General features: G+C 43.8%; 1 protein-coding gene across 1 annotated transcript; it reads right to left on the reverse strand.

The window, feature by feature from the left end:
- Nucleotides 1-98: 98 nt before the first annotated feature.
- ift57 (intraflagellar transport 57 homolog (Chlamydomonas)) lies at nucleotides 99-21,665 on the reverse strand. The gene is given in 11 exon segments (NM_001200866.1): nucleotides 99-354; nucleotides 444-510; nucleotides 820-882; nucleotides 10,269-10,400; nucleotides 10,480-10,551; nucleotides 10,778-10,897; nucleotides 12,102-12,161; nucleotides 15,211-15,298; nucleotides 15,382-15,500; nucleotides 15,627-15,801; nucleotides 21,314-21,665. Coding segments are annotated over 11 exon segments (1,233 nt in total). The 5' UTR covers nucleotides 21,469-21,665; the 3' UTR covers nucleotides 99-172.
- Nucleotides 21,666-21,889: the final 224 nt, after the last annotated feature.

Consider the following 21,889-nt stretch of genomic DNA (forward strand, 5'->3'; position numbering starts at 1 on the left):
CAGGAAGTATTGAGCTGTACTGAGATAACCACATGCGAGTAACGTGTAGTGTAGGGCTTTACGTGTTCAACAAATAAGATCCCAGTAATATTCAGAAATGGTCTTCAGAAATCTTTATTCAATAAAATAAGACATAGAAAACAGGTCATGATTGCAACTGTATAGTGTATGGTTATGAGTAGGTTTGTGTAGTAGTCTCTGTGATGTGTGTGGCATGCATGTCTCTGGTCATTTTGTTCTTTTCCTTGAGTTTGGCCTGCAGTAGTGTATGTTCCACCACCCCCATACGCACATCCATCTCCTGGATCTCCTGCTTTAACTTGGTCAGACTCTGCCGGATCTTTACTACTGGAGCTATAAAACAAACATTATTTTATACCCAGAAAATTTACAAATGTTAGCAGGAAATTGTACAATCATTGGGTGTATGTGTCTTGTTTCACCGCCATCTGACATGCTGCTACCCTTCTCCTCCATCTCCTGTTTGACTTTCTCAAGCTCCTCGCTGATCTGTACATAATGTAACAAAGTTTCATTAGATACTATGAAAACATATACGTCATGTATATTATATATGGGTTTTTGTGAACTCCGAATGTATTTAATGATATATCACAGGTTCCCAACCCTGGTCCTGTCATACCCCCCCGTCCTGCACATTGTAGTGTTTTCTCTGCTCTTACACATCTGATTAAAATAATCAGATAAATCAGCCCTTACGGAGTTGAAGTGGTTGTGACAGGGCAAGGAAAACACTAAAATGTGCAGGAAAGTGTTTGGAGCCTGTGGGTCACATGAAGCTTCTCTGTGTTGTATCACCTCTGCTATAGCTCTGGTTCTCTCAGTCACCCCTCCACTGCCCCGCTGATACAGCTCCTTGGCCTAAACACACACACGCACGCACACACGCACGCACACGCACACACACACACACGCGCACACACACACACGTATGATTTGGCAATTGGTAGAGAAGGCTTTGCGCACGGTGGCTTAGTGGTTAGCACGTTCGCCTCACACCTCCAGGGTCAGGGGTTTGATTTCCACCATGGCCCTGTGTATGCGGAGTTTGCATGTTCTCCCCATGCTGCGGGGGTTTCATCCAGATACTCTGGTTTCCTCCCCCAGTCCAAAGACATGCATGGTAGGCTGATTGGCATGTCCAAAGTGTCCATAATGTATGAATGGGTGTGTGATTGTGCCCTGCGATGGATTGGCACCCTGTCCAGGGTGTACCCCGCCTTGTGCCCCATGCTCCCTGGGATAGGCTCCAGGTATCCCTGCAACCCTGAAAAGGATAAGCGGTATAGAAGATGGATGGATGGATGGATGGAGAGAATGCTTTTGGTACTATTGGAACATGTTGTAATAAGGGTGGTACTGTGCCCTTCTGGGTGTGACATGTACTGTAGGTTAATCTGACAGTTGCAAGAGGCAAGTCAACACACTGAAGGAGCGTTCAAATCTATGTACTGTAGTATGCTTAAATTATAATGACAATATTAATGTGCTGATATTCACTATTTAGCAGAACAGTATGCAGTTTAGAATACAACCCAAGTAAACACAACTCTGAGGTTGTAATTATCTGCTGCCATTATTGTCTTCTCAGCATTACAGAATAAACAAAATGTTATTGTGTACATCAATGTGAAAGTTACATTTACTGAGTACTAGGTGAAAGAGCACAACTCTTGCCTTTGACAAGAGCTTGTTGTTCAGGTAGCATTAGCCACCTCTGTTGACTGTGTGCACTCACAGTATATGGAAAACAGTTTAGTTTGTTTCCAACATGTTGTTTCATTCTTTTTTCCCCAAGTATAATAACTGCCAAATTCTCATTTATCTAGATACTCTGTGTGGATGCGGGGGCGTGGTCAAGCACCAGTTTGTGAATGGAGGGCAGAGACAGGAGAAGTGAGTGGTAAGGTTATGGCACCAGTGTGATATTTTTACGGTTGGACCACAAATGAGGAGACGGGAGACAGGCTTTGGAAAACTCAAAAAGGGCTCTTTATTTTCTTTAGCCATTTGATTTGCTTTTCACCTGTGCATGATTTCTCTAACGAACTTTGTGGTTCATTGAGCTGCAGCAAGGATAAAAGGTGGAGAGACAAGAGCTGTGGGACAGAGAGAGCTGAGCAGCACAGAGCAAGGTGTGTGTGTGTGAATCTGCTTTATAAAATAAAATCACTAAAAAGCGAATAAAATAGTGAAAGAAATAAAGAGCTGGCGGGTACTCCAACAGCAGCCCTCCCTCTCTTTCCCTGACAAAACACTGAATCGTCTCATGGCTTCTATTAGCCAGGCAATCATATGGATGTTCACAGGTGGTGTGTGGCATGTTACGAATGGCAGCTGGTGAATCCACTGGTCCAGTTCTATGTGGACTTGTCAATGTGGTGTCTAAATTTGATGCTTATCCAATGCTCCATATTGACGAACAGCTTGATTGGATAGGTGTGGCTCCCTTTTATGCGACACTGGATCTGACAAAGGGATATTGGCAGATACCCTTGACACTCATATGGCATTGGATACACATGGCATTTTACACCAATTTGTGACCCTTCCATTTGGGTTGTTCGGAGACCCAGCAACATTACAACAACTCTTGGACAGAATCCTTTATCCACACGCTGCCTATGCTGCTACCTATCTGGGTGACATTATTATTTATAGTAATGATTGTGACACATTCAGCATCTGAGAGCTGTCCTGAGGTCGCTGAGAAGGATGGCACTCATAGCAAACCCAAAGAAATGTGTGATTGGATGGGTGGAATTATGGACTCTGGGCTTCCACTTGGGCCATGGGCAAGTGCATCCCCAAAGGGATAAGACAGCAGAGATTGTGATCTGCTTGAGACCTAAGAACAAAAAGAAGGTGAGGTAGTTTCTGGGGCTGGCTGGCTATTATTGTAGGTTTCTGCCTAATTATTCGGATGTAACCAGCCTGCTGACTGACCCCACTGCAAAGTGAGCAGCAGATCCAGTCCAGAGGACAGAGCCATGCCAACAGGCTTTTACACAGGTAAAAGCTGCACTCTATAGATTACTATTACATTCCCCTAACTTCTCTCTCCCCTATGTTTTGTAAACTGATGCACTGGACATAGGGCTGGGGACTGTGTTATCCCAGGTGGTGGTGGAGGAGGAGCGCCCCATGCTGTACATCAGCTGCAAGCTCTCAGTGTGAGAAAGTAAGTATAGCATGATCGGGAAAGTGTATTATCTGATGGGACAAGTCTTCACCCTCTATTCGGACCACGCCCCGCTCCAATGGCTCCAGGGCAGGAAGGATGCCAACACGCAGATTACTCACGGGTATCTGGCACTTCAGTCGTTTAAGTTTGAGGTGTTCCATGGACCAGAGGCTTGCAGATGGTTGTGGCGGATTACCTCTCTCTGCATTGAGGGGGACAGGGGGAGGTTGGGTTGAGTTGTTGGCAGGCCAGATAGCTCCCGTCAGGCGGTGGGGGTATGTGGAGGCAGGGGCCAGTTTGTGAATGGAGGGTGGAGTCAGCAAAAGTGAGTGGTAAGGACATATTCTTGTGTGGGATTTCTCTAACAAATATTCTGTTTCAGTGAGCGGCATCAAGGATAAAAGGGGGAGAAATAAGAGCTGTTGGAATGAGAGCGCTGGGTGGGACATGGGCCAAGTGTGTGTGTAAATCTGCTTCGTAAAATATAAATCACTGAAAAAAGAAAACCTAATATATCTATACTTTAAATATAAATGTATATATTATATATATAAAATGTATACAGTACCTCACAAAAGTGAGTACACCCCTCACATTTTTGTAAATATTTGATTATATCTTTTCATGTGACAACACTGAGGAAATGACACTTCGCTACAATGTAAAGTAGTGAGTGTACAGCTTGTATAACAGTGTAAATTTGCTGTCCCCTCAAAATAACTCAACACACAGCCATTAATGTCTAAACCACTGGCAACAAAAATGATACACCCCTAAGTGAAAATGTCCAAATTGGGCCCAAAGTGTCAATATTTTTTGTGGCCACCATTATATTCCAGCACTGTCTTAACCCTCTTGGGCATGGAGTTCACCAGAGCTTCACAGGTTTCCACTGGAGTCCTCTTCCACTCCTCCATGACAACATCACGGAGCTGGTGGATGTTGGAGACCTTGTGCTCCACCACCTTCCGTTTGAGGATGCCCCACAGATGCTCAATAGGGTTTAGGTCTGGAGACATGCTTGGCCAGTCCATCACCTTCACCCTCAGCTTCTTTAGCAAGGCAAAAGTAGTTATCATGCTGGAATACTGCCCTGCAGCCCAGTCTCCGAGACGAGGGGGACCGTGGGTACCAGGGGTACATGTTGGCATTCATGGTTCCCTCAATGAACTGTAGCTCCCCAGTGCTGGGCAGCACTCATGCAGCCCCAGACCATGACACTCCCACCAACATGCTTGACTGTAGGTAAGATCCATTTGTTTTTGTACTCCTCACCTGGTTGCCGCCACACACGCTTGACACCATCTGAACCAAGTAAGTTTATCTTGGTCTCATCAGACCACAGGACATGGTTCCAGTAATCCATGTCCTTAGTCTGCTTGTCTTCAGCAAACTGTTTGCAGGCTTTCTTGTGCATCATCTTTAGAAGAGGCTCCCTTCTGGGACGATAGCAATGCAGACCAATTTGATGCAGTGTGCGGCATATGGTCTGAGCACTGACAGGCTAACCCCCACCCCTTCAACCACTGCAGCAATGCTGGCAGCACTCGTACGTCTGTTTCCCAAAGACAACCTCTGGATATGATGCTGAGCACATGCACTCAACTTCTTTGGTCGACCATGGCGAGGCCTGTTCTGAGTGGAACCTGTCCTGTTAAACCGCTGTATGATCTTGGCCACCGTGCTGCAGCTCAGTGTCTTGGCAATCTTCTTATATATATATATATATATATATATATATATATATATATATATATATATATATATATATATATATATATATATATATATATATATATATTTATATTATATTTGTCGCGATGGACCGACAGCCGGCACACATAATAAAGTCACTCCTTCCCCAACTGCCGCACCGAAGCGGACAGCCTCGTGCCAAACACACCGTCAGCCGCAACGACCGTCACGGTGAGGCGGGACCGTTGACGCTACACCGGCCGGCGATTGGGGAGTCCGTCGGGGAAATTCCACCACTCAGGCGACGGCAGAGGAGGATAAAAGGACGCGCTTCCGGCCGCGCGAGGGAAACGGCGAAGAGACAGACTCCGTGCGTGCTCTTCAGCGGCATATTGGCACGCCAACATTGAGCACGACGGTATCCTCTCTCAAATCTCTAATTCCTTTCTCTCTCTCTCCTTCTCTCCCCGAAGGTGCGATCGCAGACGAGACCGCCGGGTGGTGAGATCGCGTTCAACGGTGGATGATGGCACGGGAGACCCACGCGCACGTCTCGGGAACCCCGACACGCCCTCAAGAAGGTCACAATGCCAGCCACACCCCCACGAAACCCCTCGCACTCACACGCCCTCACCTCCTCCCGACAGACAATTCACACACGGACAAATAAAGCACCCATTTTGACTGCAACCTGTCTCTTGTGGGTCTGTGCTCCGCCCTCCCCCGGGCTAATTCCCCTACACTGGTGGAGGATGCAGGCATAGAGTACAGACTCGCCTACAACAAGCACCGGAGAAAAAAAAAAACCCAGAGAGAGAGAGAGGAAAAAAAACAAAAAACAAAACAAAACAAAAAAACCATGGACCCCACACTGAAAACACCTGCTGGAGACTAGCATCCAGCAGCAAGCCGTGACACAGCAGCTCGCCAAAAGCCTTCAGGTCGCAACCCAGACGCTGATTGGCCTGAGGACTGAGACCCCCGCCGCCTCCATACCCCTCCCCTACCCGGGACGCGAGATCCGCCACCTGCTTCCCCCCTCGCCCCCGAAGAAGATCTTGAAGCGTACTTTGAGGCCTTCGAGGGTATTGCCCGCCGGGAGGGGTGGGACCATGACGACTGGCCTCACGCCCTCGGCCCGCTGCTCACGGGAGAGGCACGGACGGCCTACTATGCCCTCGAGCCGGAGGAGGCTGCCGACTACGCAGCAATGAAGGAGGGAGTCCTGGCATGGTGTGGGCGAACCCCCTACCAGGCAGCAACAGAGTTCCATCGCTGGGCTTATCGACCGGGGGCCCGACCACGCGGACAGCTGAACACCCTCATTCAGATAACTAAAAGGTGGCTCCGGCCGGATCAGCATACCGCCGCGGAGGTGGCAGAAAAAGTGGCTGCAGACCTGAGGGCAGACAGTTTCCTGAGGGCATTACCCCGCACAGAACGCCAGGCCGTAGGGGCGCAAGCACCGACAATGCCCCAGGAGCTCCTAACCGCCCTGGAGCGAACCATGGCCACCCTTGAGCTCAGCCAAGGTGAGCAGCGGCTCCCCAACCGGCCCTTTGGTGCCCCTGGCCCCCGGTCCGACCGTCGGCCCCGTCCCGGCACCTGGAGGACTCCCCAGAGGTCGCCCGTTCGTGTAACCCCCGTGGACGAGCCCATGCCTACAGAGCCGGAGATGGAACCTGCTAAAGAAGTGGGTAGAACCGGCCCCGGTAGTGTCCGCGTACGCGGCCTGGGACACGGACCATGGCAAGCGTACCTTGGTCGGTTTGGGGGAGGACCTTACCCCCGCCCAGAGACAGGAGCTCACTGAGTTGGTAGACCAATTCTCTGATGTGTTTTCGACCTCCCCAGGGATGACCCAGCTGGTCCACCACGAGATCAAAACTCCTCCCGGCGTAGTGGTGAGACAAAGGCCCTACCGTGTTCCAGAGGCCCGACGCAAAGCCATCGAGGAAGAAATTGGTCGAATGCTGCGGGATCACATCATAGAGGAGTCCAGCAGCCCCTGGTCCAGCCCCATCGTCGTCGTGCCGAAGCTGGACGGGAGCATGCGGCTTTGCAACGACTTCCGGAGGCTGAACCAGGTATCGGAGTTCGACAGCTACCCCCTCCCCCGAGTGGACGACCTCGTCGAGAGACTGGGGAGGGCCCGGTTCATATCTACCTTGGACCTGACCAAGGGCTACTGGCAAGTTGTGCTAGCGCCGGACGCAAGACCCAAGACGGCCTTTAGCACAGCCCCCGGCCACTGGCAGTACCGGGTTCTCCCCTTTCGGCTACACGGGGCACCTGCAACGTTCCAGAGGTTGATGGACATCCTCCTGCGGCCCCACCGTATGTTTGCAGCTGCCTACCTGGACGACGTAGTCATCCACTCCTCCACATGGGCTGACCACCTGTTTCATCTAGGGGAGGTCCTGAAGGCGCTCTGGGAGGCCGGCCTGACAGCTAACCCCAAGAAGTGCCACCTAGGGCTGACTGAGGCCCAGTACCTGGGATACCGCATTGGCCGAGGGATGCTGAAGCCACAGACAAAGAAAATTGAGGCCGTAAAGGACTACCCTCGACCAACATCGAAGAAACAGGTACGTGCCTTCTTGGGGTTGGCGGGGTACTACCGGAGGTTCGTGCCCAACTTCTCTGCTGTAGCTTCCCCCCTCTCAGATCTCACAAAGAAGGCCAGCCAGACCGGGTCAGGTGGTCGGCCGACGCAGAGAGGGCCTTCCAAGCCCTGAAAGGTGCCCTCACCAGCGCGCCGGTACTGCGCAACCCGGACTTTGCCCTCCCATCCACGGTGCACACTGATGCGTCCGAGACCGGGCTTGGTGCCGTCCTCTCGCAGACCTTCGACAGAGAAGAACACCCGGTCCTCTATATCAGCCGGAAGTTGTCCCCCGCTGAGAGGAAATACGTGGCCGTCGAGCGAGAGGCCCTGGCAATAAAGTGGGCCATCGGGGAAGCTGCGGTACTACCTGGCTGGCTGGCACTTCGTCCTCGTAACGGACCACGCCCCTACAGTGGATGGCCAAGGCCAAAGACACAAATGCCCGGGTAACACGCTGGTTCCTCACCTTACAGGATTTCTCGTTTCAGGTTCAGCACCGGGCAGGGGCCCAACATGGCAATGCAGATGGGCTCTCGCGACGAGACGCACTCTGGGCCCACCACCGAGCGGCAGTAGGCTCGGAGTTTGGGGGGGGGGGGGGGTACTGTCGCGACGGACCGACAGCCGGCGCACATGATAAAGTCGCTCCTTCCCCAACTGCCGCACCTGCACGAAGCGGACAGCCTCGTGCCAAACACACCGTCAGCCGCAACGACCGTCACGGTGGGGCGGGACCGTTGACGCTACACCGGCCGGCGATTGGGGTGTCCGTCGGGGAAATTCCACCACTCAGGCGACGGCGGAGGAGGATAAAAGGACGCGCTTCCGGCCGCGCGAGGGAAACGGCGAAGAGACAGACTCCGTGCGTGTTCTTCAGCGGCATATAGGCACGCCAACATTGAGCACGACGGTATCCTCTCTCAAATCTCTAATTCCTTTCTCTCTCTCTCCTTCTCTCCCCGAAGGTGCGAGTGCGGACGAGAACGCCGGGTGACGAGATCGCGTTCAACGGTGGATGACGGCACGGGAGACCCACGCGCACGTCTCGGGAACCCCGACACGGCCTCGAGAAGGTCACAACGCCAGCCACACCCCCACGAAACCCCTCGCACTCACATGCCCTCACCTCCTCACGACAGACAATTCACACACGGACAAATAAAACACCCATTTTGACTGCAACCTGTCTCTTGTGGGTCTGTGCTCCGCCCTCCCCCGGGCTAATTCCCCTACAATATATATATTATATGTATACTGAGATACTGTATATACACACACACACACATCATATATATATATAAAATATATTTAATTTAAATATAAATTTATATATATTATATATACATATATATTTATTATTTACATTCATTTAGCAGACGCTTTTATCCAAAGCGATTTACAAATGAGAAAATACAAGCAAAGCAATATATCAAGCAGAGAACAATACAAGTGGTGCTACCGTACAAGATCCATTAATTGAGTTCCAGAAGAAGCAAAGTAGAGTTGTAAGTGCCAGAATAATTTTTATGTTGTTTTTTTTTTTTTTATGGGTTGGTTAGGTGTTCACGGAAGACGTGGGTCTTTAGATGTTTTTTGAAGGTGGTGAGAGATTCTGCGCTCCGGATTGAGGTTGGAAGCTCATTCCACCACTGAAGAACCACCACCACCGTCTGAATGTTCTAGAAAGGGACCTTGAGCCACGCTGAGTAGGTAATATATTATTATATTTATTATATTATATTATATTATATTATATTATATTATATATATATATATATATATATATATATATATATATATATATATATATATATATATATATATATATATATATAAAATCAGGTTTCTACGATAATATTTCAGTAAGTTAAAGCTGAAATGGATGGAAAACATCAGTTGCATCTCTAACAACGAAATCATCCCCAGGGGACGTTGGAAAATCTGACATTCATCCAATGGCTGTGAAGAAAGTATTGAAGCCTGTCATCAAAGGGCTGTCAGCTTTCATTCAACCTGGGCACACGTGAGGTCAAGCCATAGAAATCCATTTGTCCCACTTAATTTTTTATGCAGTAATGTTTCTCTTTGTTGCATTGTTTGATACAAAAGACAAAATATAAATAAATATAAATGGGCTAAGTGTACATGTTTCTTATTTATTCAGATCAAAACGGTAGGCCTTTGGGTGTCGGAAATATGTCCCAAATTGTCTCACCCAAGCTTACTACTTGTCCCACATTGGTCCGTTTACATCTGGTCACCCTACTCTGAAGGGCACTTTAAAGAGAGAGTAATCAAGCTAGTCATGTTGTAAGATTGCTTCAAACTGAATTTCCAATATAAATGACTTCAAAATTTGAGTTTCAAGTGACCATTATTTTTGATCAGATCAGTGCAATATTTGAGATGTCAGTCCTTTCTACCATACTTTATGTACTAAATGTTTTAGCAAATTCTGAGATAATGTTGCAACCAAGGTGTTATAGAATGACCCAAACATAATGCATAAAAAAAGAAAATGAAAGTGCAGCACAACCCAAGAGAAGTGATCTGACCTCATGTTAAGTGCAAAATCGACTGATAATGCATGGTTATGGAGCTACAGTCATAGCTTGCAGTAGCTCAGGAATGTCATGTTTCAGAGATTTACACTCCTGATTCAATAATGTTTGATGCAGCTTTGAAGTAGATATTTTAATTTCAAAAGTCTTTGAAACCATGAAGCACTCCCTATCAAGTTTAACTTGCTTAGAATTTTACCTCACAGAATTTTGCTTGTGCATTCCTGTAGTCTGTGATTAGGTGTTCCAGCTGTGTGTTGATATACTTCTCTCTGCTGTTCACTTTCTCCTGAGTTTTACTGATCTCCTCCAGCAGTTTATCCAGATATGCCTGAAACAAACGCAAGTTCCAAAAGCATTGAGTGAAAAAATATATAAACTTGAGCTCCATGTAAACATGTGTAACATACCTTGGCCTCTTTCAAAGAGCTTTTGATGCCATCCTGGTGCTGAAGCATTTGGTTCACATGGCTCCGCCAATCCTGAAGGTTACAATAATTGCCCGTTATTCAAAACCCCAAACTGGTAAACCATCTTTATTTTCAGGCCTGGTGAAAGCATTTAATTTGTGCAGTATAATACAAAATGAAACAAGAATAAATCTAAATACCAGTTGCAAATGTTTGGGATTCATGCTGTTATCATTAAATTTTTTTTTACTCTTTGTAACTTAAGTAAGAAGTGATTAGTGGAAATGGAAGCTCTAACCTTAATATCTGTGCGGACAGAGACTTTGAGCTGGGACAGAACTCTCTCTACCTCCAGATTCCACTCGGCAGAATCAGTCACTGACTCCAGGATCATCTCTGGTCTCAGCCCACTCACCTCCTATACACATTCATATCACATCAATCAGTAAAAAGCATAAACATGTTTTCACAAGTAACAAGTAAAATGTCACTTATATCAGACATCAAGCTTAATCTGATGCATCCCACTTTCATTGATCACTCTTGAGATGATTCACCTGTATTAAATTTGGCTGATTTTTCTTGATTTTGAAAGACAGTGGATATAAAAAGTCTACATAAAACTATTAAAATAGTAGGTTTTTGTTATGCAAAAAAAAATGAAACCAAGATAAATCATGCAACCAGGTTATTGTAACTTTTTCATTTTTCATTGAGAGTGAAAAATGTTCTAACATAATTTCTTTTTTATCCACTTTTTATATCCACTGAACATTTATCAATATAAAGCCCCACAGCTAAGGGTGCATGTCAGGAAAAAAAAAGACATTAGTTAAAAGAAATTGATCATAGACCCCAGATAGAATTGCATAAAGCACAGATCTAGAGAAAGCTACCTAAAAGTTCTGCCGTTTTTCATCATACTTAAATGGAACACATTTGAAATCACTGAGACGCTTCATAGAGCTGGCCATCCAGACAACTTCATCAAACAGGGGACTTGGAGTTTGCCAAAGGCTACATAATGGACACTAAGGCTAATATGTAGTCTGATAAAAACAAAATGTAAATATTTTGCCTGAATGGCAATTGGAATCTGGAGAAAACCAGACATCATTAATCACTTGCCCAATTTCATCCCTATGATGACACACAGTGGTGGCATGCTGTGGGGATGTTCTCTAGCAGCAGGGACTGGGAGGCTTGGCAAGATCGAGGGTAGATCAAACAGATCAAAGTACAGAGATATCCTTGAGGAAACTTATGAGCACTCAGGACACCATGAGAATGACCCAAAACAACACAGGTCAACACAGGAGTGGCTTCAAAACAAATCTGTAAATGCCCTTGATTGAACATCAGTGGAGAAATCTTACAGTAGCAGTAAACTAAGGCTTCCTATCCAACCTGACATGAATCAAGAAGTTCTGTAGGAAAGAATGGGAAAAGACCCCTAAATCCAGGTATGCCAGTGTATGATAGATAGACAAATGTGTTTATTCCAATAAATAACTTTAATTTCTGATTTATTTAACACTCAACTCTCAGAACGTTTTGTGAGAGTCCTGTGCAGGCCTCCTAGTTCAGACAGTGAAGATAGTGCTGCTAGTACTTAAACTCACATTAGTTCTTGACTTCAGTTCCTCCAGATCAATAACATCATCTTCCTCTTCAGCCTCCTCCTATAAACAGACAGGGTTTAATGCTATATTGTAGATATAGTCTTCAGCTGTACATTAGAGTTGAAATTAAATATTGAATATGCAGTGCAGACTTTCAGGTTAAATTTGGGGATATTTGCATACAAAGTGGGTGAAGTGTGTAGGAAGTTCAGTATTTTTATGAGACAGCAGGGACACCAAGGTGCACTACCAAAGGCAGTACGGACCAGATTTGCTGTGGTGAGGAACAACGTTAGGTGGGAGCCATTGGTGGACCCCTGGAAGATACTGACGCCACCACGGCACATCAAATTGGGTATTATGAAACAGTTTGTCACAGCTCCAGATAAGGAGTCGGCAGCCTTCAAGTACTTTCAAGACTTTCCTAAGCTGCCAGAGTCAAAAGCTGTCAACACGGGCATCTTTGTAGGACCACAGATAAAGAAGATTCTGGAGTGCAAGGAATTCCCCAAGAAGCTCACTAGGGAGGAGAAAGAGGCCTGGAACAGCTTTGTTGCAGTGGTTCAGGGATTAATGGCAATCACAAAGGTGAAAACTATATGGAACTGGTTGCGACTCTGGTAAAGAACTATGGAACAATGGGCTCCAGGATGTCTCTCAAAGTCCATGTCCTTGATGCTCATCTTGATCAATTTAAGGAGAACATGGGAGCAAGGAGGAGCAAGGAGGAGCAAGGCGAGCGCTTCCACCAGGGTATACTGGAGTGAGCGCTGCTACCAGGAACAATATAACAAGCACATGGGAGGTTTGGGGGCTGCTTTGTGAAAGTGGTGTACAATATAATTGTAAATCTCAAAAAACTACTTGCTTCTAAATCTTTGGTGTCTTTTTTTTTTTTAACTTTGGTATAAATACATGTAAATTTTCATTCATATTGTTTTTTTTCTGAAAAGGCACAAAATCGCCCATTTTCTCAATGAAAATGGGTACATTTCAAAATGCCAATGTCCTGCGCACAAAAGCAAAGTTTGTGGGGATTAATAGCCATTTTCTATACTTTTGGGGCATAAGCAATTAGAAAGGAACACTTACTACCCAGGAACAAAAATTGTGTTACATAGTGTTAGCATAAATTTGAGTGGGTGTGACTAAATAGCCAAAAAGGCAATTTTATATATTTTCAGCAATAATATCAAGCTAAAAAAAGACATTTCCTTCAACACCTTATTTTCCAAGATATTCTTGAGTTCGTTTTCATGCACAAAAATTTTAATAGCAGCCCCCAGTGGCCAATTTGAGTGAGGCTGCATCAGTTACTGGTGGGTCACTACCTGAACATACCATTCAAGTTTCATGATGACAGCACAATGGTAACCCCTTCAAATGCTTACCTAAATCTGATTGGCTGATGAGGTGGACATGTTTTAATTAATTAGGTCATCAACAAAAACCCATTTACACATTAGCACAGATGCATCTTACCAAATTTCAGCTCAATCAGACTTATGGTTCCTGTGAAACAGTTATCTGACCTTAGCTCCACCCCCTATGTATGACCATGCCCCAAACTTCACAAAACCTCAGAATCTCCCCTGGTGTATGCCTTTAACGTTTTGTCTAACTCTATGCAAGTACACGAGTTACAACTGTTTGATTAAATAAGGAACCCCTCATTAGTATTGCTTGACAAGTGGCAGACACATTGTTTACAAATGCCAACACGTTTTTGAATTCTTGAGTTTCACATTCTGCTGAGTAGTTTCACATCAAATTTGTGAAGATGGGCCAAAAATCCTACGACTAGTTTGCAAAAGTAGGTATTGCAGATTATGTGAATTAGCAAAAGATCTAAGTAGGCAGAGCTACATGGTTCTTGAGGTGTTTGTATGCGTGTGCACGCATCTCACAAGTTCCGCCGGCTATAACACACTCTCACTCTCTCTCTCTCCCATATAAGTAGACTGGCGGTAATAAAACACAGGTCAAAATCATCAAGCGTTACCTGCCAGTTTGACCCGCCTCCTCTCTGTTCACAGCTGACGGTCGACCACTCCTCAGCTGCCACATACCTCAGTTTATAGCAGGGAGTATTCAGTACAAAGGGAAACATTTATGGATTGCACATTTTATTAACTCATGTGCTGTCACCTCAGCTACAACACAAAGCACTTCGAAAACAAACCACTTCGAAAACAAAGCTGGCCAAAGCACTTCGAAAACAAAGCTACATTTCATACAGTAGGCCAACTTACAATAAACTAACATTAACTGCACAACATAATGAAGAAAAAAAACATAACTCAAAATATTCCACAAAGCTGTCATGTGAGTGTCCTCCTCCTCTTCTCTGTGTCCCTTATGTATCCATGAGCACTCAAATTGCTCAGGATCGAACTTTGTAAGTTGTGGGCACCATGATGTTCAAAAACATCAGAGACAAGATGGTGGAGATGAAAAGGGATGCATGCTGCGAGATAAAAATTAGATTCATTATGGAGAAACCCTGCCCGCACTCCACTCGAGATTGCTGGGGTACTTACAGTAGCCAACAACTGCCTCAGTCCTTCTGTAACATTTTGTGTATTTGAGTCCCTGTACTCCCTAAAATCCTGAATGACTGTATGTGGGCTTTTAACTCCATTTAATTGATGGCAGTCAATTTCACTTTCAAAGCCATGTGCAGGTTGACATGTTGAGCCTCATAAGCCGTTCTAAAAACCTTCCACAATCAGGTTAGCATCATCACTGCTAGTTGTGGGAACAGTCGTTAAACTGCTTCATCAGTTACCTGCTGCCACTCACTCTATTGCACTCTTGCCTTTTTAGTGTTTTGCTCCCTTTTCTCACTGTCATTGTTCGTGTTCTTAAAAAATGCTGTTAATGATAACTGAGTAGGACAAGCGGTACAAAAATGGATAGATATAGTGTTATCATTCCTACACATTCACCTGATTTGCATGAAAGTCTGCATTTTGAAGTCATATTCATTATTTAATTTCAATTCCAAAATACTGTGGTAGACTGCTAAAAAAAATAAGAACTTTGTCAATGTTCAAATATTTATGGACCTGACTGTATGTGTAACATTGTGTGAGTGTGTGGGACTTACAGTCAACTCCTCCACTTTGCTGAGTGTGAGCTCAGCATCATCCTCTATCACAGACTCCTCTTCCAATTCCTCTGAGGGATAGAGAGGCCTGAGAAAAAGGAAATATTTGAAGAGCCCTCTTTAAACTTAAACTTCTTGTAGGTCACTTTTTAAATTGTGTTTTACTTTTACCTCTTCCAGACAAACTGTCCACACCTAAGGGCTTCCTCTGCCAGGCGGTCCAAGACATAACACACATGTTCACCAGAACCAGACTTCAGCTTAGATGGAGGGAAGTCAACCAGCCCACCCTACAACAACCACACACTCAAGTCATAAAGAGGGTACACTATCTAAGAATGACTGTTTCTCTCTTTTTATCACTGTCTCACACACATACCTTCAAAGTCATGTGTTCTTTTGTGGTGTTAACTGACCTGTGCCCTAAGGTGCGTCAGGATGTTTGACACAATCATGTTGGGGTCATCATATTCCTGTGGTGTTTCAAACAACCGGCCACACAGTGTTATGAGCCACGCTGCTATGACACTGAACATGTAGAATTGTTCACCAGGGTTACTCACTGTGTACGAACTTGCTACAAAATAATGCCTGGAAAAGAGATGGAGGGGACAGAGGGTGGGGTGGGGTGGAATGAGATGGCAATGGTTTTTGGTACAATTTCATTCAATTTGCCCACTCAATCATGCATGCACTGAAATTTAAGAATGCACATTTACCATGCCACCATAAAGGCAAAGGGTCTTTAATCAAAATTTGACAGGGCTACGGTAGTTTAGCGGTTCTGCACTAGGAACAGGACAGTTATGAGTTCCCAGAACTGCCAGAAAGCATTTGTTCCAATATCAATTATTCATGTTTGAGATACTTTCAATTAGTGCTGGATGATATGGCCAAAATGTATATCATAATATATTTCTTAATTTCGGTCGATATAATATAATTCCAATATCGATATGAACAATATAAATCCTCAGAAAAACTGCCAAGGACACCCACAACAGATGTCTGTATCTTCAAACTTCTGTAAAATGAATTTGCCAAGTCTATGAAACCTCCTATAAAACTATATAATAATTTAGAAATAAAAATGGCACAATAAATTCATGTTCACCTTTTATTTGAATTTAACCTTCATACAAACCAGAAATGTGGAATCACAGTCAAATAAACATAAAACTCTCAACTTTGTCAATATTAATATCTTTAACTTTAAACTACAACATAGGCTGATTATCTTATTCTTATAGATTGAAATAAAAGTGCTTCAGCCAGGACAAAAAAAATATTTTAAATGCTCAGAGTTGCTGAAGAAAACAGAAAAAAGTGTGAGCAATAACAAGAACACATGTTGCTGGGGCAGGGACATTGTTGGGGGTTGATGATGCCCTATGACAGGCTCTAGAGGTTTCTGACAAGAAATACATGCTGGTCTACATACATTATCTGGCTTCAAAGATGCCCTTTTACATGTGACAATGTCGGCACCTCTCAAACCTCTAAAAACCCTCTCAGAGGGGGAGCTTGTGGCTTGAATACACAACTAATGTTTTGCCAGTTGGCCTACTCTGGGGAAGTTCTTATGATAGACTTTCCACCAATCCAGAGGATTTGAGTCATTGTCAGCATCTGGAGACAGAAGGTAGTTGCTGAGCTCCCTCTCAACTGCCTGCTGTACACTCAAGCCTTCTGTGTTGGTAGTGGTGGATTTATTTGAAAAAAAAAACTAGCTAGCCAGAGACCGGTATGTTTTCTTGGCTGGTGTCACTGCTGCAGAAGTATCTCCCATGGCTTCTTCTCTGGACTCCTCTTCCCTTACCACAACAGCTCCCTCTCTTCAGCATCTCCTACACAGCTTTCTCTTTGATGTATTCTCTCTTCTCCTCCTGAGTGTACTGAAGCTTGAATCTTGGGTCAATGAGGCATGCCATGTCAAGTAGATCCATGGCTGGGTCATCATACTTTTCGTTTAGATATCCCATCACTGTTGTCTTTATGGTCCTGGTGAGGTCTGTGTCATCCTCTGCTTCCTTCAAGATGTAGGAAGATTGAAGAGATTGCATCACTGGTTTTAAGAATGACACACTGACATAGGACTCATGGGACAAGGCATCTTTGACTTCGAGGAGCGGGTTTAGAGCTGCATCTATAGACTCTAAAACATCCACATCTTGCCAAGTAGGAACCAGCGACCTGGTGTTCTTGTCTTTTGAGAGGACCTCTGTGATGGCCCTTTTCTGCTCCAGAACCCGCTTCACCATTTGTTGACGGGAGCCCCATCTTGTTGGGGTTTTCACTGATGAGCTTGTGCTTTGGCAAGTGATACTCTTCCTGAGCAGCTGCAAGGTCCCGTTTCTTCTTCCATGAGTAGAAGGCAGCCACCACCTTTTTACAGACCCCAACTGCTCTGTCCACTCACTTGTCCATGTGAACTTTTTCTGTAGACAGAGAGAGAAAAAAAATTATTGCAATATATAGTTCTCATTTGTATTTTAACTACAAAATTTGATTTATTCATATTATTCTTACACAATTCTCCTGCTTACGTACATTTTGTTGTTTTTATTTCACACCGGATTTGGCAAAGTAAACATCTGTTTCCATGCCAGTAAAACACCTTTGAATTTAATTGATAGAACTGCTGTATGTATAAATCCATACAAATATGTATGTCTTGACTAAATAATAAATAAATAGCCTATTCAGTCACTTAAATTGGGGGAATGAATTCACCTAATCAAAACTATAGGCCAACTAAGTACTAAGTAATATCTAGTGTCTGGGTTTGGTATCCATAGTCATATCCTACACAACACAGAGCACCTCAACTCAAGTGTTTTATTTATCAAATCAAATGCACATTATAACACATAACACATGCTCAATGAAATTCTTATGACATGGCATGCAACAACCACATAGCAAGCATAAAATTGTGTGAATATAAACATACTATAAACAAATATAAAGAATATAAAAATAGCTATCAAAAACATACAAGCACTGATAAGCCACGTTTAGTAACCTTTAACGTTTAGTTTTATATTCTTTATATTATTTTTTTGGCCTATTTTGTGTTAAGCATATTGCCTATTTGTTACTGCAATGATTGTAGTAATATATCCTCATACCATAAGCAAAATAACTTAACATAATACGCAAATGTATATTAACTGTGTATAACTTACCAATAGCAGAGTTCAGTCAGTGCCCGAAGCATTGTAGCCTTGTCCATCTGTTCAACTCAGCGGCTTTAATGATACTGGTCCCGCTATCTGTGGTGATGCAGACCTGGCGGTCTTCGCCGAGTCCCCAGGAGTCAAGCGCGTCCATAAGTCCGGCCACAATTGATTCACCCGTGTGATCCTCAGGAAAGTAAACCGTTTGGAGGTATAAGCTGACAAGCTTCCAATCTTGGTCAATAAAGTTGACTGTCAGTCTCAAGTATGGTTCCGAGGTTCGGCTTGACCACAGGTCAGCTGTGATTGCAAAATATGACCCTGACTTCAGTTGCTCCTCCACCCTTTCCCTAACTTCCCCTTAAAGGGTAGGTAAAGCTGTGCGGGAAAAATATTTCCGGCCAGGGAGCTCGTATCTGGGGTCGATGACGGACATAATTTTCCTGAAGCCCACATTTTCTACCATACTAAACGGCATCATGTCCTTAGCCAAAAAGTTTGTGACAGCCTTAGTAATGTCTTTATATCGTTTAGACTGCTTGTCATAAGGCATGAATGCAGCGATCTGTGTTTTCTGCATGGGTTTCTCTTTTGACACAGCTGGTGATGGGGATGGCGGTGATCTTTCAGAGACAGGTTGTCTTAAACCTTTATGATGCCTCATCTTCTGACTCTAAGAATATTGTATCAGGTGGAACTGCTTCAGATGGTGGAACAGATATGAGGTGTTCCTGCTGCTAGTCGGCACCACTCTCCGGCACATTTTGCAGCGCACTGAAACCTTAAGTTTATCAGAGCTTAGATAACCAAACCACTTCCATACTACTGAATTAGTCTTTCCTCTCTTATCAACTATTTTGTCTGCTTTCTCTTCACTTGTGGAAGCTCGTTTAGTCGCATTTGTATTGTGGTCAGGGGTACTCATTTTGTAGCTAAAACTTGCCGCATTGGAACTTAGCCTAACACTGCCGAGGACTGGCTGCGTGCCTGTGGTGTACGTCATCACGCATGTAGCCAATTGTGTTCTGCTCGGCTTAAATACAACACACTGAGTCCTGCGCCATGAACGTCAGTCAGTGACAAATGTTTTAATGTATGTCGAAATACATAAATGGAAATGTGTTTAAAAATCATATCACCGTTATTGAAATACGTTTATATCACGATTTATATTGATATTGAATTATTGTCCAGGTCTACTTTCAATAAAATTATTGTGTCATTCAATCTGGTAGCCGCATTGAAACCCATCTGTATTTTGGTCCAATTTATACATTTGGTTCCTTTAAGTTGTTCATTTTATACTCCCCAGACAGGGAGAAGAAATCTAGCCATGCACTCATAAGTACAGAGGGTAAACTCAAAAAGGTGAGAGGAAAAGACCCAGATGTGAAGAAACTGTCTCAGAACAAGAGGAGCCCACACATCCTCTGGAGGGTAGAATTGCTTTGGTTTTCTTAAACTGGATATCACACATTCCGCCGGCAAAATGGAAATTGACTTATCAGACATTTTCAATCAGTATAAATGCATTAAATATCTGATGGCCTCAAATCTGTTATTATGTCTGATGAGTCAGGACACCATTTTCTTTCTGTGTGTAAAGTATTGTGACTTTGTTTGGCTGATGGCGAGCAAAGCGATGGAAAAGGGAAGGGGTGTGAGCCCCTGCTGGCCAAACAATTCACACTGCACAATAACATTGCTACAGAAATAAAAACAGACAACCAAACTAAAACTTTTTTGATAGTAAAACACAGTGTACATCTGCCACAATAAAATGATAACATTTAAACCCAATACCACACTTTTATAAATGTTAACATCCTAGCTTATCTAAAAAGAAGAAAACCCAGTTTGTTTCCAGTTTTATAAATGTATCAAGTAGTAAATGTAGAATGCTATGTTTATATTTACTTGACTTCAGAACAGAAATATCTCTTTTTAGTAAAAGATGCAGTGCCTCATCTCTCTGTGGCAAAACACTCCATGGTTGAAGCAGATAATTTGGAGGAAATATATCAAAGTGGAAACATTTTTCCTTCTCAAAGCAAGCCTCTCTTTTCTTTTTTTCATCTCTCCTCTGTTGTGAAGCAACAGTGATAACAATATTAACCTGATTAAGACAATACTCTGATTAAGAAACTAGCATGTAAACAGCGATTATTATTTACCTTAATACGGCTAAAGTCATACTCGAAGTAAACACAAATCGTATTAAGACCTGTGGAGTATTCCATTTTAGGCGCATCATCGCTGTGCGTTATAGACATGTACACACCTTAACCACACGCTTTCATGCTGGCTTATCCTTTTATACAACAAATGCAGTCTTCACAGGTGACACTGGAGGGTAAAACCAGGAGTAGATGTTCAGAGCTATTTATTGTTTAAACAATCAATCTAACAAGAAACACTAGTCAGTCACATGTTTCAATATCTTTGCTCAACTACAAATTGGGTGGTCTCACACAAAATGTGCGATGTTCTATGTCGTTTAAGACTTCTACATACAAATACCAGGAAATAAACGCTGAAATTCTAAACTCTCTTCTCATATTCATCTTTTGATCTCAAACCCAGTCTACTGCAAAAACAAATGTATTGGCCTTGCCGCTCCAAAAATTTCGTAGGGGCCTGTATATGTATACTGTTTGAATGACCAAGATGGCAACCCTAATCTCGACACACAACTCCGATACCCCGTATAACATCACTAACAACAACAAACAACGAACAACGAACCAGTTAACACTCAGCCATGCTAATAATACTTGGCATCATAACGTCTGGTATAAAAAAAAAAAAAAAAGCTTGACGTTTTTATATAACTTCTGTGTAGATTACGTCAGATAAATCTACTCAGTTAACTATATCCAAACAACTTAGCATCTTTCTTACAAGATTCTTTATTCTTACTTTACCTGGATAGAGGTTTCATGTTGTGCTTTTCAAGGACTTGTTCCTCATAGTCCAACAGTTTTAGTTTATCTAACAAGTCCTCCATAACCACAAACATCTGGTGCTGTAATGCAGGACTCCGTTCATCCTCGTCTTCCCTTCGACCATCCTCTGCCATGTTTTTATATCCACCCGGGCGGTTACTACTGTAAATGTTAGGCAACGGGTTCTGCGTTTAGTATACTAATTACGTTTAGTAAACCAGCGGAGTTTGGGGTGAAAACTTGAATTAGCTAGCAAATTTGAACAAGGGGTAATTCATCTAGCTAGCTAGCGCCAACCAGTGCTGGCCACAAATAGCTTGTTGTCATTAACGTTGTCAGGATACCGCACAGCGCCACAGGCGAATAAGCTAATTTTACTTCCGGGTGAAATTTTTGTCAGTAATAAGCCTCAACTTATATTATAGTTTATATTATAAACTAAATTGCCCATAATCGAGATTTTCATACTGGCATAAAGTTGGCTTGACGTTGGAAGTTAGATATTCGCAGATCTATTTCCGAGTTCTAGAAGAAGCAACGTGCGCGAATATCAAC

The sequence above is a fragment of the Ictalurus punctatus genome, chromosome 20, assembly GCF_001660625.3.
Source record: "Ictalurus punctatus breed USDA103 chromosome 20, Coco_2.0, whole genome shotgun sequence".
NCBI lineage: Eukaryota > Metazoa > Chordata > Actinopteri > Siluriformes > Ictaluridae > Ictalurus > Ictalurus punctatus.